Consider the following 15693-nt stretch of genomic DNA (forward strand, 5'->3'; position numbering starts at 1 on the left):
GAGGCAACAGAGTCAAGAAAAAATTCTAGACCAGTCTCCGGTCTGCTGGGCTTTGGGCGCTCCACTCACCACTGGCTTAATGAGCAGCTGCCTTTGGCACGTCCTCAGTCACGCTCAGCTTCAACTCCCTTTTCCCTCACACGGGTTATTGTGAAGATCAAGAAAATAACGGACAGCAATCCTTCAGCAGTGAATGAGCTTGCATTAGTGATGACTGGTATGTGTGTACAACATAGTCACACAGCGAGAGTTAAGCCTATGCTCTGCCCCGAGAAAGCAGGCAGGTATAGCAAATATTTTAGGGAGAAGTATTTGGAAACATACTTAATGTGAACAATTATTAGGGAGACAGGATTAACGCTTTTTTTCCCCTCTATTTCCCATAATAATCATATTTTACTTTCTTCCCACCCTCTTTTCCTCCTTCCTTCTCATCCTGGATGCCTGGCACATAATGACAGCTCATTACACATGAACTGAGTGAATCTGGGAAATGACCCGGCTGGAAAGCCCCTATAAAACAGTGTCTTGGGCCGTAATTAGAACTGTACCCTCGATCTGGGGACACCTTAGAGGAATAAATAAAGTTCTCTAGATGTCTCCTCTCGAGTTACACACTGAAAATTTAGCTACCAGGGAGGGAAGTGCTCATGTAACACAGAAACCCTGGGGCTCAGGTTGGAAACAGGGAGACAAGAGTTTGCTGGTTTTGTTCTCTTACCCCACACCCCCTCACAGTATGAGGCTCTGGCAAAGTGCAGCAGCTCATCCAAAAGTTCCTGTTTCTGTAAATGCAATGAAAACACAATGAAAATTTAGTAGGTGCTAAAACTTGGTTTTGAACTTTTATTAAAAAAATATATTTGCAAACATATAAAATTTAGGATGAAAAATGCTCATTTGAAAACAGGTAATAACTTAATATTTGCAAACATACACAGATGGTATAAAATCCATACCATTAAAAATGTTAATGATGCCGTATTGAGCTCATGGAACAGAAATCTTGCTGTAGTTCCAGAGCTGCTCACCCCCACATTGCAGGGAGCTGAGACTCTGGTACACTGAAAATCATGGGAGCCACATGGCCAAAGCAATAATACAGAATAAAAAACCATTTAGAACACATATTTTAAAAACACGTTTCTTAAGGAATCACACAGATAAAAGGGAAACACAATTGTGCATTTTCCCCGAAGTGAACGATATTGCATCTCAGCATTTCAAATGAAGATGTCAAATACAAAACCGAGTGAAACATTGCACACATCTCTCCTGCTGAATTTGCTGAAAAACAGGCTCCTTGAGGCCCCGGCCCACTCAGAGAAATGTTCTCAAGCACAGCTTTTAAAAAGCCAGTGTAAGCTGCTTTACTTGGTTCAGATCTTAACATTTTAGACACCTGAACACACAGGGCACCAGTGATTCCAGAGGGCCCTCTGAATACAACTGAAGAAAACCAAAGACAGGTAAGAAAGAAACACATGCTCAGCAGCAAATGTGCAGCAAGAACGTGGGACACACGTCTCTGTGATTCCTTGTCTTCACTCACGCGGGCTGAGCCCACTTGTGCCTGTGCCACCTCTCATCCCTCTGTGTTCTACATCTTGCCCAGAGATACAGTATGATGGCTGATTTTGTTTTTTAAGCAGTTAGGCACCTTCAATTTCATGTTGCATTGTTAGTAATACAATGGCAGTTATGGCCTCTACTACCAAAATGAGAAAGTTTCAAACTACATTCTTTGGGGAGGAGAGTAATAAAGCTGCATGGTTTAAAAATATTTACCTAGTAGAAGATCTGATGGGGTTTACAATTTTTACAAGAAAACATAGGTGGATAAAGAACAAATACTTCACATGCAAAATCGGGTCATATTCTAAACTAAGCCTGTGCATCCTCTGGCAAGTAAGGACCCAGGTCAACTTAGGGCTCTTAACAAAACCCCTTGGTGATGGCTACCCAAAAGCCTTTGATGCTAAGCTGTGGACATTCACGCTCACATGCAGATGGCATGAAATGCTTCTCCTGACACTGACAGTCACTTGAAAACTTCAGATTCAAAGTCACACCTTGTAAACCTTGGGAGAGATGCACAATGAGGAGGAGCTTCTGCCTTAAAGGAATAGGCTGTTTGGGAGGTGCGAGTCCATTCAAAGACATCATATTAACTACAACAAAAGAGTAGTGCCATCCACAGGGGTGAGGGTGGGTGTACAGATAGGGTAGCCTAAACGCTGGTCACCTGGAGTCCTGCAAACCCATCAAGAAGCATCTGTTTTGGTGTACATTTTGATTCAACTAAGATTCCAGTAAAGTCACTGCAGCAATGTAAACATGCAACCTAAACGAGCATGAGGTTCTGGACAGAAGCCTGAAAAAGGAGTAAGGCAACTGAACCACAACTTTCGGGCCAGGGTCATCCAACTGCAACTATTCAGGCTTGGCCTGACTTCTCTAGGGACTCATTCTGGCCTGAACTTCCTGGTAATAATGACGGTGAACTTCTGGCTCCTGAATTTTCCCTAAATGCTTCCCTAAATGAATATATAAATTTGGGAGTTGAAACAGGTTTACCCTTTTCAAGCCTCCATGACTCGGGCACTTAAAAGTTTACTTTCACACTAAGGAAAACTTATCACAGATTCTCTTTACTGTCTATCATAGTCATTCCTTGGATTAGAGGGTGGAATTTAACAGATTCGATTACAGACCCCCTTCAGGATATTCTCTCTTAACTCTATCATACTATTACACATACTCAAATCATCATTTCAATTCAAATGTCTATCATAAACAGAACCCTTTGATTCTTCCATTTACCAAAGCCCAGTGAGACTACACTTGGGGGGTGAGCAAACCTACTAGTGCAACTGTTTTCTGAGAGCAGTCACGTGACTACGTGGACACCACCTCCTGGCGTCAGCAACACTCCTTATCTTACTGTAACTTTCTCTTTTCCCGCTGATGCACGAGCAATTCATTTTTGGTTGTTGAATATTTATACTACCTTTGAAAACAAACTATTCCTAATTGAATATGAGAACTTAGAAGCTTCCCTGACATCTGCACAATTCACAAATAACTAGGTAGACAGCAATAAAAGACACTAAATAGGGAAGCAGAGAAGTTGTCCAGGAAGCGTGTTTAGATTAACAAAATCCAATCAAAGTATTCTTTATGCTAAAAAACTAAGATCAAACTCAAACAAGTATGTCATTCACAAGTAATATTCTAAAATCTCAGCTAGAAAAAAAAATCTATGGATTTATGATTGAGTTACCATTAAAGCTTAAATGATTGTTCCCGAGGAACCATCACATCTGTCAGCATTATTCACAGCTAATCCTTACGCTAGCTGGTTGAGCCAATTGGGTTTTGACCCCATCATTAAATAGTGCTCAGAAAAGTAAGCAGTGCATCTTAATTGGTTAAATACTACAAAATGACCTGTATCATAGAAATGAAGACACTTTCATTCAAAGAATATCTTAAAATTACTATTGCTGAAATAAATCAAAATCTACATTAAAATATTACTAATCACCATTACATGCCATAAAAGAATAAATATAAATCATGGCAGATCAATAGCAGCATAACAAAGCATCTTTACATATTTTCACACTTTGGGCTGCAAAAGTACTCAGCCTAGGAATACATTGGTAAAGTTCTGAATTTTACACTTTGCTTTTAACTCCATATTCTACAATAAAGTAAGGGCAGTGTGAGTAACAGTTCCCTTTTCTGCATAGCTTTAAAACTATTCTCAGTAGACTTGAGAAATGGAACCAGAATGGCTTTGTCAGATTGGTCCACTGGTCTTTTTGTCCAAGTGTTAATAAGGAAAACAATTAACAATGACTTGTAACTGTGTTTAGACAGAAAAGGAAAGTAAGGCTATGATTCACACACAAACTTAACATTTTCAAAAATACTGGAGAGTCTAACTTATAGTGAAGATTTTTGATAGAATTTGGGCTTTAACCCAGCATTTACTTCAAAGGTGTGCCATACCTGCTCCCACACCACCACAGGCCCAATAGGGCCCAATTCTAATGCTGTCACTGCACTGGGAGCCCGCTGCATGGCAGCACTGGGAACACTTAAAAACAAAACACAATTAAGAAATTTCAGAACTTTTAAGGCCCAAATGGGGCAGTCACATAAAATATACTTCACTTGAACAAAGCAGTCTGAATTTGTCAACTTAAACTCTGATCCTTAAAAGTCGAAGCTACTTTGCACAGAGCTGACTTCTGCTCTGTTCAGAAATTGACTACCAGCCTAATACTCAAGTTTTTAGGGGGGACTGGAGGGGAGAGGAGTGTGGGTTGGGCTGAACTCTTTTGCAAGGCTGGTGGTGACCCCTCTTCCCCAAGACCTTGAATGTGAAAGCGAGCTGAAAATCAGATTTCTTATTTCACAAACTTGCTTAGAGCTGATGAAAACACCCACACAACTTAACTTAACACAATGGTCTTTTTTTTTTTCTTTTTTTTTTTTTGTCAAAACAAAGGTCTGCTGGTGATGCTTCACAGTGAAACCTCCATTATCACTGAGAACGTCACTTGGAAAACATTCTTAAGGAATGAGTCTCTCACAGGCTCAATTTCAGGATTCTCAAAACTCAGTGTTCTGTTCAGAAGTTTCCATGATGAGGCCTATTTGTTTCTGAGGTCAACACTGCCTTCAGATTTACTCTGCTCCAGTCATAAGTTGTGGTTGTCTTTGTTCTTGGTCAGAACCTGCAAGTAGACTTCATGAAGTGTACTGAGGAAGCTGGAATCATTCTGGAAGAGATGGTAATGTCATGTTTACCTCATTACAACTTACTTCCTTAATAACACCTTAGGAAAAAGCTGTATAAATGATTTGTATAATTAATTACCCAAAGAATTCCACCACCCAGAGACAACCATGATTAATATTTTGGAATTCACTCAGATATTTTTCCACCAGGAGCATATGCTCAGGAAGAGAGAAACATGAGTCCTGGCTAGTCTTGAATTTTCCTTATGAACTGATTTTCTAAGAACTCGTACAATTTTTTTTTTTGAAGAATGAAAATTCAAAGACTAAACTGATATCCTACATACCTTGATTAGATGTATCAATGTATCCTGGAGCTGAGACTTGCTGAGGATAATAGAAGGCTTTCTCTGATTTTCTGATGTTCCAACAGTGAGAGGAGAAGGGGAGCTTGCTTTCCTCTCAAGGTCTGAGGACCTTGTAGCTGTCTGCTCAAAAACACTTGGGGACAGTAGGACTGAGGACGCTGCTGTGGTTGCTGCAGTAACCAGTGGGGGGCCTGCCACCTGCAGGGGAACAATAGTCATTCGGCACGGAAGTGTGGAAGCCAGCAGCCAGGCTCTACAGTGGGACACCTGACAACAAGCCTGAGCAGTAGGAGACTGGAGCGTAGAGTCCAACGCTAGCCATTTGGGATTCAGATAAACACTCAGGAGCAGCATTTGAGTATTTTACATCTGGTTAGGAAGCCTGTTAGCTAAAAGATGAAGAGCCCATTTGTATGATGAGGACACTCTAGAGTTGTTATCAGAAGCCAAGTCTGATCATCACAGAAGGGGAATCTGATAAATAAGAGCAGGATATGCACAGTAAGAACAGTCCTATGAGAAATCAAAAATGTAAGGTTTTTACATTATGAGGGGGCAGAGAAATGACTGGAAGAGGGTATGAAGGAACTTTCTGAGGTGATAGAAATGTTATTTATCTTGATTGGATGGTTACCCAGGGGATATACATATGTTAAAACAAACAAAAAAAACTATATTTATTTATTTATTCATTAAAATTTATTTTATTAAAAAATTTTTTTGGGGGGGTGGAAGTAACTGTTTATTTATTTATTAGCATTTTTTAAAATTTAACTAATGTACTGGGGATTGAACCCATGACCTCGTGCATGCTAGGCATGCACTCTATCACTGAACTATATCCTCCCCCCCTGCATTTTATTGTATGTAAGTTTTACTTCAATAAAAATGGAATTTTAAAAAACCCAGTTATATGAAGTATTATTTTCTTTTGTGGTGTTCAATATATTTATTACATCATACAGATATCAAAGATACAACTAAAGAAAAATTAACATCTACCTCCTTCCCCGACTTAGATGTACTTCTAGGCTAATAATGGCTAACCATCAAAAGATACCAAACAGTCGTAATGAGTTTTTAAACAAATAATCCTCATTTTTGATACAATCAACAGAGATCTAAATTTTTCTTTTCCTGCCACCCTCCTCATCTACAAAGAACCAAGAGTTTTAAAAGCATAGTTTCTGGGTTCTGAGCCATTTAGTTTGTCTTCTGGTGCAATGCCAGGCTGAGCGCTCCCACCAATCACCAAGCAGCAGGACAAGTTACAGAAAAGACCAGTTAAGGCCAGTGAGAGCTGGCTTTAGTTTAAATTCTGAGACTTGAGGAGATGTGTAAAGACTCAAAGGCAAATGGAACACAAAAGTTTAGGAACTGAAAAAGAAAAAAAGTGTGCATGTCAAGGCTGGTAGGTAATGGAGGATGGGGACAACTTTTAAAAAACAAGGTAGGGGAGAAGCAGCAAGGGACAGAGGACAGGCCTGGGAGGCTCTGCCATCAGAGCAATGGGAAAGCCAACCAGAGCAGGGCAGCCACACTGCCCTCTGCTTACCGGGCCACCACAGCTCTCACCACAGCTACTCACAGAAACCAGGCCGACATGCTCTCAGCCGTGGCCCACTCGCGAACACTGATGAGTGCCCACCCTGTGGCTGGCCCTGCCCTTGCACACACATAGTCAGGAAAGACATCGTTACAGAGATGACTTGAGGCCGACAAAGGCCTCAGCAATGAACACTGCCTGGAGGAGGCAAGGAGCGCTGCTCTAGGAGCGGGCATCTAAGACAGGTCTAGGCTTGAAAGCTAAAACTTTTCCCTCAAGTGACAATGTTTTACTTCATACACAGCATAAGAATTTAAACATAATGTGCTCTTCAGGAAAAGGGAATCCTTACCGGAATGGCACTGGATAACACCTTAGGCTGGGCAAAAACTTCAGGATCCTGGTTTTGCTGCATAGACTGCAATGTTTAAAAAGAAAAGTCACATAGATGTAGCAAGCTTCGATTAAGATTTCTTAGTTACTGGGGAAAAATTGAGCTTAGCAGCAGTAAGGAACAGTTCAGACGTGAACTAGATCCTAGATTCCTGAGGGGAAAGGCTGACAAGAACTGTGACAGCGCAACCACTGACTGGACTGCAGGAAGAGAGCCTCAGGACAGCCCCCGGCCTCCTCCAGTTGCACCTGAGAGCAGGGGTGTGTGCAAAGCCTTTATGGCGTCTCTAAGGAAAAACCTGAAACCTGTGTCTCTTGTAAGAGCTAGGGAAAGCACAAGCACGTTTGTGCTGTTGAGTCTGGCAAGATCCTGGCAGCATGATCGCTCTTGATAAGGTGATTAAGCTCTGGACAGGTGGCACTAAATAGTCTTCATCCAGTGTTACACTTCCATGTGCTAAATTCTGTCCTCATTCATTGGGAGACAGAGAACTTGTTGTAGAGCAAACACACTAGAACTCAATGAAGCCCCAGGTCCTAAAATTCACCACTGCCACGTAAATGAAAACATACATGTATGCAAGCTTCCCCTGCAAGGAGGCATGCCGGAGAGCAGGGTGCTGACCCAGAGGTCAGAATCTGGAGGGGGCGGCACTCAAGACTGCTGGCTGTACTTCCAGAACAGCAGGAACAGTGGCAGCGGGCACACTCCAGGGGTGGGATTCCTATCTGTTACACAGAACATTCTCTCTCCTCCTTACATTGCAGAGCACCTCAACAGAAATGGCAAAAATTGACAATTTAATGATGAAGCTAAGACATTAAGTTCTTTCTCTTTCTGTACAGAATTTCAAAGGAATGGAACAAAATACTCCTTTAACTAAGAAATAATATTCAATTATTATGATAGGCTCTTTTATATAATACTATTTGGCAAAATGTTAAGAGTTGGAGACTATTACTATTAAAGGGCATGAGAATGAAACCCTGAATGAAAGGCAATGAATACTGTGATCTTGCATAAGTCACTTCAACTCTGACCTGATTTCCTCATTTGTAAACTCAACAACCTTATAAATTATCATGGGCAAACCTCTCCTTCACCCCTACAGCCAACCTACCACCAAGTCCCATCGATTACACTTAACAAATCCACTTGTCCACACTCCCCATTGCAGAGCCCCATCGGCTCAAGCCTGGGTGACTGTCCCAGTCTACTTCTTAAGGGCTGTCCCACTTCAATCTTCTCCTTTCCCAGCATGCCACCCTCGGCTCAAAGCCCTTGAAAGACTACCCGGGGCCCTCAGAAGAAACCTCTAACTCCTTGACACAGTTTACAAAGTTTTGCTCATCAACCAAATACCTGCTCCTTCAAGTTTCCTACCACATAGATCCACCAGCACTACAGTCCTTTAAGTTCAGAAAATACCTTCTCATGTCCAGGCCTCTGCATGTACTGTTTTCCTGCATGTACACTCTTCCTACCGCTGGCTAATTTCTACTGAGTTTTCAGATCTCAGCTGAACATCAGTTTTACCGGGAAGCTTTACTTGACCTCACAGCTCCAAGTCTGAGATGCTCTCAGGGCACCCCTAAGGGGCTGGGCACAAGGCAGGCACTCAGTGAGAATACTGAAGGATCTGGGAGTGGCACAAAGCTTGGGATACTTTGGGTCCATGGTCCTGAGTCAAATAAGGACCCCTGGAACTGTCAGGTAAAAATGAACAAAACCCCCTAAAATACATACCCTGGAAGGAAAATACAAATACCATGTCTTAGCTTTTACCAGCTGAAGTAATTCTGTGAAGTGGAACTGAGTTACAACACCATCAATCAACCATCTGGTTAATCACTGCAGGGGTTCTCATCTCCCCCTTTTTCTAGCTCCTGCCAGACTCAACATTTGTCTCTTTGAATGACTGTCTCATGTCAGTCAAAATCTAGGTTATTATAGTTTCATTCCGTCTAGTTATGGCCACCCACCCTCCCGCCAGTACCTGAAGGGGAGCAAGCACCATGTTGCTCAGGGAGGCTGAGGCTCTCGCTGCTGCTGTCTTAGGGGGAGGCTCTATGAAGCTCTCAGGCGTGGCCAGCTGGCCAGCTGCTGGAGAAAAGCTGGGTGCCACTGCACCTTTCCCAAGTGACTGTGTCTGTATTTGGTCATGCTGTGGGGTCAACCTGAGTTTCTGGAGAAGATCAACGTTTGGGAGGGGTGTCCCAGCTGTGTTTGTCATGCTCAGCGGGCTTCTGAAGGGACTCTGGTTGGCAGTCAGACTGGCGTGGCTCAGCTCAGGGACTGGCTGACTCAGGAGCGGAGACCTCTGTCTAGGCGTGGTCTTCACTGCCTGCATGATGGTGGTGTTTCGGGGTAGGCTGGGGGGAGCCTGTGCAGTAGAAGCTTCTGCTGGTAGAGTGGGACTCAGCACAGGGTGTACGTGGATCGCATAGCTTGGGGCCTGCTTTTCACTGGACTGTGTGATGGAGGCAGGAGTGATTAGCACCGGGGTGGTGACTTCAGGTTGGACTGAGTGGTGGGCAGCAGGATGGACACCCAGGTTTTCCGACTGAGGGACCCCTCCTGACTGCTCAAAGGAAAATGGTAGGAACGAGCTGGGCTCTTTCTGGGAGGCATCTCCTGGCAGTTTCTCCACTTCTTCTGAATCCAGACCCACAACTGTTGGCTGATCCTTTGGCAAAGAGGTTCCAAATAATTCTTCCACTGTCAGATGTTTGTGTCCAGATGGAGCAGACTGAAAAACAAATCAAACCACCCAATGAAAGAAATCTCTTGCAAACTAGTGCAACTGAACTTCTTTTCTATCAACCAAAACAATTTGCAGAGGCAAGGATGGATGGAGTCTGAAAATAAGGAAATGGAACTATAGATGTCCTCAGGATTAAGGCTAAGGTGCCTCTAGTCCCCTCTACCTGATGGATGGAAATATGCATTAGTCATAACATTCAAATGTCAGGGATTCCAGGTCAAGTAGTTTATACTTCATTTACATTCTTATAAAATATTGGCTATACTTCCTATTATATAGATATCCTTGTATCTTATTTATTTTACTCATAGTAGTTTGTACCTCTTAATCCCCTACCTCTATTATGCCCCTCACAATTTAACCATGTTTTTAAATTGCAGGCCATTCTTCCTTCCTACTCCCAAATCACAGAATTCTTAAGAAAAAGCTAAGCATTTAAGCCTAAAAATGTTTAATTTATATATATTTTAGTGATCTGGCTTATTGATACTACTGCAATGATTTAAAGGAGAAATGTTCAAGCTTTCTGCACCTTCCTTTCAAGCAGTATTGCCAAATTCATTTAACATTTACTGAATACCCACAGAATGACAGGTCCTGCTCTGACCTGGGCCCAAGGGACATACCAGGGAGTAACAACAAAAAAAAGTCCCACCCTGACAGAGCTTATGTTCTGGTGGGAGACAAACCTAAGTACTTTGAGAACACAAGTAGCCTCAACTTATGGTTTTACTCCTAAAGTGTGTGGACTAAGTGTACTTAGTTGTTTATGTATATGTTTATATGGAAAAAAAATTCACTGGAACACATGATTTTCAGGGCCTCAGAACGTCTATAAAGGTCCTAAAGTACACTGCATCTGAAATGTAATAATGATAGCACCATGGTATGATCACATTTTTACAGGAAAACAAGCTCATTTCCCCCAAACATTGGTTGCACCCTCCTGACAACTAATTGTGGCATTAACCAGGTACCACTGTACTGTGAAGGGCTAGAGTGGGGCAAAGAAGAGACAGGGAGCTTTTGGGCAGCAGGAAGGGAAGGGAAGGGGGCTTAGGGATCCCCTCTGTTGAAGAGAAACAAAAGGGAAAGGAGGTCAGCACTGAGGACTAAGGATGCAAAGGAGTTTTACAGGTGAAGGACAGAAAAGTTTCGCGGATTTTGTGTATTTTTTCTGGTGTGAGGACAGCATCACCTGTGGGGTGAGAGAGACGTAGCAGAGCAGGTCTGAAGAGATTGTAGATGGTGTGAAATAACTGTTGTGGAAGAGGCAGAAGTCTTCTCCAGTTGTAAAAAATTTAAACTTCACACCAGACCACTATAGCTTAGAAAATATTCAATAAAGAGAATTCTTTTAATATTAAAAAGCTAACATAATATATCTTGGCAAGTCAATGTGACAAGAGGCTTTGTTTAAGTGAAGGAACTCTCAAATGGCAAATTTAGGTCCCCCCACTAATAATGCTGTAGTGAGACTAGCAAGACTATCTTGTCACAACACTTCCTAGCACTTCCAGGGATTTTCCAGACTCAGACTCTCATTTCAAATATTAGGCAGCACTAATACCTAATTATAAACTGTGGATATAAAAAAATGCAAAAAATCTTACATGGTTTAATTTCCTTACATTTTTATTTCTGGAAAAATGGTAGCGCTTGGGGTCTGAAATCAAAAATACTTCGGTTTACTACCTAAGAAAGCAAAAGACCTGTACTTTGAAAACTGTAAGAACACTGATAAAAGAAACTGAAGATGACACAAATAGATGGAAAGATATACCGTGTTCTTGGACTGGAAGAATCAATATTGTTAAAATGGCCATACTACCCAAGGCAATATACAGATTTAATGCAATCCCTATCAAATCACCAATGGCATTTTCCACGGAACTAGAACAAAAAAATTTTAAAATTTGTATGGAAACACAAAAGACCCTGACACAAAATAAACCCAACCACTATGGTCAATTAATCCATGGCAAATGAGGCAAGTATACACAATGGAGAAAAGACAGTCTCTTTAATAAGTGGTGCTCTGGGAAAACTGGACAGCTACATATGAAAGAATGAAATTAAAACATTCTTTATACAAAAATAAATAGATTAAAGGCCTAAATGTAAGACCAGATACTATAATATTCCTAGAGAAAAACATAGGTAGAACACTCTTAGACATAAATCGCAGCAGTATTTTTTCGGATCTGTCTCCTAGAGTAATGGAAATAAAAATACAAAGAAACAAATGGGACCTAATTAAACTTAAAAGCTTTGCACAGCAAAGGAAACCATAAACAAGATGAAAAGACAACCTACGAACTGGGAGAAAATATTTGCAAACAATGCTACTGACAAGAGATAATTTCCAGAATACACAAACAGCTCGTACAGCTTAAAATCAGACAAAATATTATATAAAACAAAAACAACAACAAACAACCCAACCAAAAAACAGGCAGAAGATCTAAACAGATATTTCTCCAAAGAAGACATACCAATGGTCAACAGGCATATGAAAAAATGCTCAATACTGCTAATTATTAGAGAAATGCAAATCAAAACTACAATGAGGTATCACCTCAACATCAGTTAGAATGGCCATCATTAAAAAGTCTACAAATAATAAATGCTAGAGAAGGTGCGGAGAAAAAGAAACCCTCCAACACTGTTGGTAGGAATGTAAATTACTGCAGCCACTATGGAGAACAGCATGGAGGTTCCTTAAACCACAAAAATATAGTTAACACATGATCCTGCAATCCTACTCCTGGGCATATATCCAGAGAAAACCCTAATTTGAAAATATACTTTGACTTCAATGTTCACAGCACCACTATTTACAATAGCCAAGACATGGAAGCAACCTAAATGTTCATTGAGAGATGAATGGATAAGAATATGTGGTATATATATACAATGGAATACTACTCAGCCATAAAAATCGAAACAATGCCATTTGCAGCAACACGGATGGACCTAGAGATGATCATATCAAGTGAAGTCAGGCAAAGACAAATTTATATCACTTATATGTGGAATCTTAAAAAAAAGTGATGCAAATGAACTTATTTATAAAACAGAACAGACTTAAGATATAGGAAATAGCCAAAGGGGAAAGTGGAGGGGTGGGGATAAATTAGGAGTTTGGGATTAACATATGCATACTACTATACATAAAACAGATAAACAACAAGGATGTACTATATAGCACAGGGAATTATATTCAGTATCTTGTAATAACTCATAATGGAAAAGAATCTGAAAAGGGAAATATATATGTATAACTGAGTCATTTACCGTACATCTGAAACTAACATAACATTGTAAATTAAACTCCAATTAAAAAAATAGTTAAAAATACCTAGGTTCAATTCACAATTGTTAACTGGGAAAATAATAGGATTTCTATTCAAAGATGGGGGCAACTGGTTAATCATCTCACAGAGCTGTTGTGAACATTCAATTCTCAATATAAAATCTGGTGCGTGACAAGCATTCAATAAATGGAAGTTGGCTATTATCATCATTATACTGAATACATTTTAAGAAACATCAAATAATATACTGGAATATAAAAAAACCCATCAAATCCTTCCAGAATGTCATACCCCATAATGCAAAATAATAACAACAAAACCACTTGATGGGATATTGAGGCTGTACTATTACAAATCACCTTCATTGTTCCCTGATACAAGGAGTCATTAAAGACAGCTGTTTGTTTAAAACTCACTGGTAACATTTCAAATCCATTCAACGTAATCCAAAATAGACAATGAATCCTCAATTGGGACAGAGGTCTCTTTCTCTGTCCAGGCCACATTAACTGTAGTAGAATGCATAGGTTCCATTACCCAAAGCTGAACACTATGATTTATTCACTTTCAGATCCCTGGCATCATAAGTGTCTATTGATAAGCACAGAGATAATTCTTCCCCCTCCCATTTCTAAAAATTATGGTAAAATATATATAACAGAAGTTCCCACTTTAAACATATTTAAGCGTAAATTTCAGTGGCATTCAAAACATTCAAACGTTGTGTAACTACCACCATTATCTATTTACAGAAAATTTTCACACACACACACTAACCAACAAAAACATGGACCATAATAGGACTATTTTGCAGAAATTTAAGTCTTTTCCAGGTAAGGATACTACTTTATGTTTTAAGAAAAGGAGCTATCAAACAACAGGACATGGAGACGCTTCATCATAAAATACACCTTAGGCTTCAAAAATGACATGATCCATGTAGAAATTTTCACTTGTCCAGAGGAACACAAATCAACTTTTGAACAACTAAAATTACCCACATTTACATGTGAAATGTTTCTACACTTATACTTAAAAACAGGTATTTCTAATAGTTTAAAATCTACTTTGTATTAAAAAATGAAACATATGGTGGAATGCTGAATCCTGACTACAAAAGCAGCAGAAAGTTTCCAGATTTCTCCATGCTGTCTCCCTGCAACTTCTGCCAGGCCAGAAACAGGTTCTCAGACTTTCTGTGGAATAGGGTGTGTGGCAAAGCATTAGGGTTTCAGAGGTATCTCACGTAAGTGAAGCTGCAAAGGCAGTAAGTTACCACAGACAGAAAGCTCATTATATGGAGGCCCTGTGCTACACACTTTACATGCACTACGCTACTAATTGGTGAGGGCAGCACTATTATTATTGCCATTTTGTAGATGATGCCCAAGAACAACGACGGAGCCAGACTCCAACCTAGTTCTAACAAGACAGTCTACCTTCTCAACCACTATGCCACCACACTGAGATGTCCATTAAGCAGATTAGACTGCTACCTAATCAACCAGTGATATGATCCCCTGGAAAACAGAGGTGCAGCTAAGGCTTGAATAATGAAGAGGTAAATATAGGTCAAAACGTACCAACTTTTGGAAATATGTTAACTGGCTGAATCAGTCACGAGAGGCTGAGTGAGCACAGCATGTGTGTCCACATGAGCTCCCCAAAGCTTCACAGCCTGGAAGTTGGAGAGGACTCTCTCCACACTGACAGGAAAAATTGGCCACATTCCTCTAGTAGCTGAGCTTATTTATTCATGGATTCATCTTCCATCATCCACAGAAAAGCTGAAATTTATTCTTTACTTATGTCTGAACATGCTTAAAGTCTGGATTCTGAGTTAGGCAATGCCTCACTTGATTGTCAAGTTTTAGTCTGACCATTCCCTTGGGAAATGGAGTTCAGTGAGTGACAGCACATCTGGTACACAAAAAATTCTAATAAACTACATCAGGTGTTACATTGTTCCTTCCTCTCCCCATAGCTCTTGCTGTTCAGAGGATTTCCTACTTCTGTTTGGACTTACTGTTGCCAGGTCAGATTTCCTACCTGACAGTAAGTACACTGGTCACACTAGAAGGTATGATTATTCTTAACCACAGGAACCAAAAAACAATACAAAACAAACTAGGGAAATAGTCTCAAGGGAATTTTAATACATGAATTATGAAACTGAAATAAAATGTAACACTATTAAGGCTTGACAGCAACATTTGCTCCTCAGCACTAGATGGCAGTGTTACTAAACCAATGTACTATTTGTGTGCAGGGGCTGATTATGGATTTAAGCTAATTTTAGTCAATCACATGGCTCTGACAATATCCAGATCTCGATCTGACAATATCCAGATCTTGATTTCAATATTTTACAAAATGTTGTCAGTCTAGCCTACAAAATGGAGTTTTTGTGGGTCCATTTCTTCATTTGGGCCTCACAGTAAGTCTGTGAGTTAGGCAGTACAAGAATCCTTAATCCCACGATTCAGAAAGGAAAGGGAAGTGACTGGCCCACTGAACATTCATGGCTGAAAAACGAGACCAGAAGGAATCTG

The 15693-nt window shown here is 40.5% G+C and overlaps 1 protein-coding gene across 3 annotated transcripts in view; it reads right to left on the reverse strand.

Moving 5' to 3' along the window:
* Positions 1 to 819: 819 nt before the first annotated feature.
* The window catches only part of DCP1A (decapping mRNA 1A), a 50159-nt gene continuing 35285 nt past the window's right edge, over positions 820 to 15693 (reverse strand). For all 3 annotated transcript variants that reach the window (XM_006196412.4, XM_006196413.4, XM_072941499.1), the window contains 4 exons: positions 9057 to 9809; positions 7019 to 7084; positions 5100 to 5318; positions 820 to 4793 (listed from right to left, as the gene is read on the reverse strand). In XM_006196412.4, the coding sequence (XP_006196474.1) occupies positions 4713 to 4793; positions 5100 to 5318; positions 7019 to 7084; positions 9057 to 9809 (1119 nt within the window). In that variant the 3' untranslated portion in view covers positions 820 to 4712. The remainder of the gene's footprint in view (positions 4794 to 5099; positions 5319 to 7018; positions 7085 to 9056; positions 9810 to 15693) is intronic.

Source organism: Vicugna pacos, chromosome 17 (assembly GCF_048564905.1).
Source record: "Vicugna pacos chromosome 17, VicPac4, whole genome shotgun sequence".
Classification (NCBI taxonomy): domain Eukaryota; kingdom Metazoa; phylum Chordata; class Mammalia; order Artiodactyla; family Camelidae; genus Vicugna; species Vicugna pacos.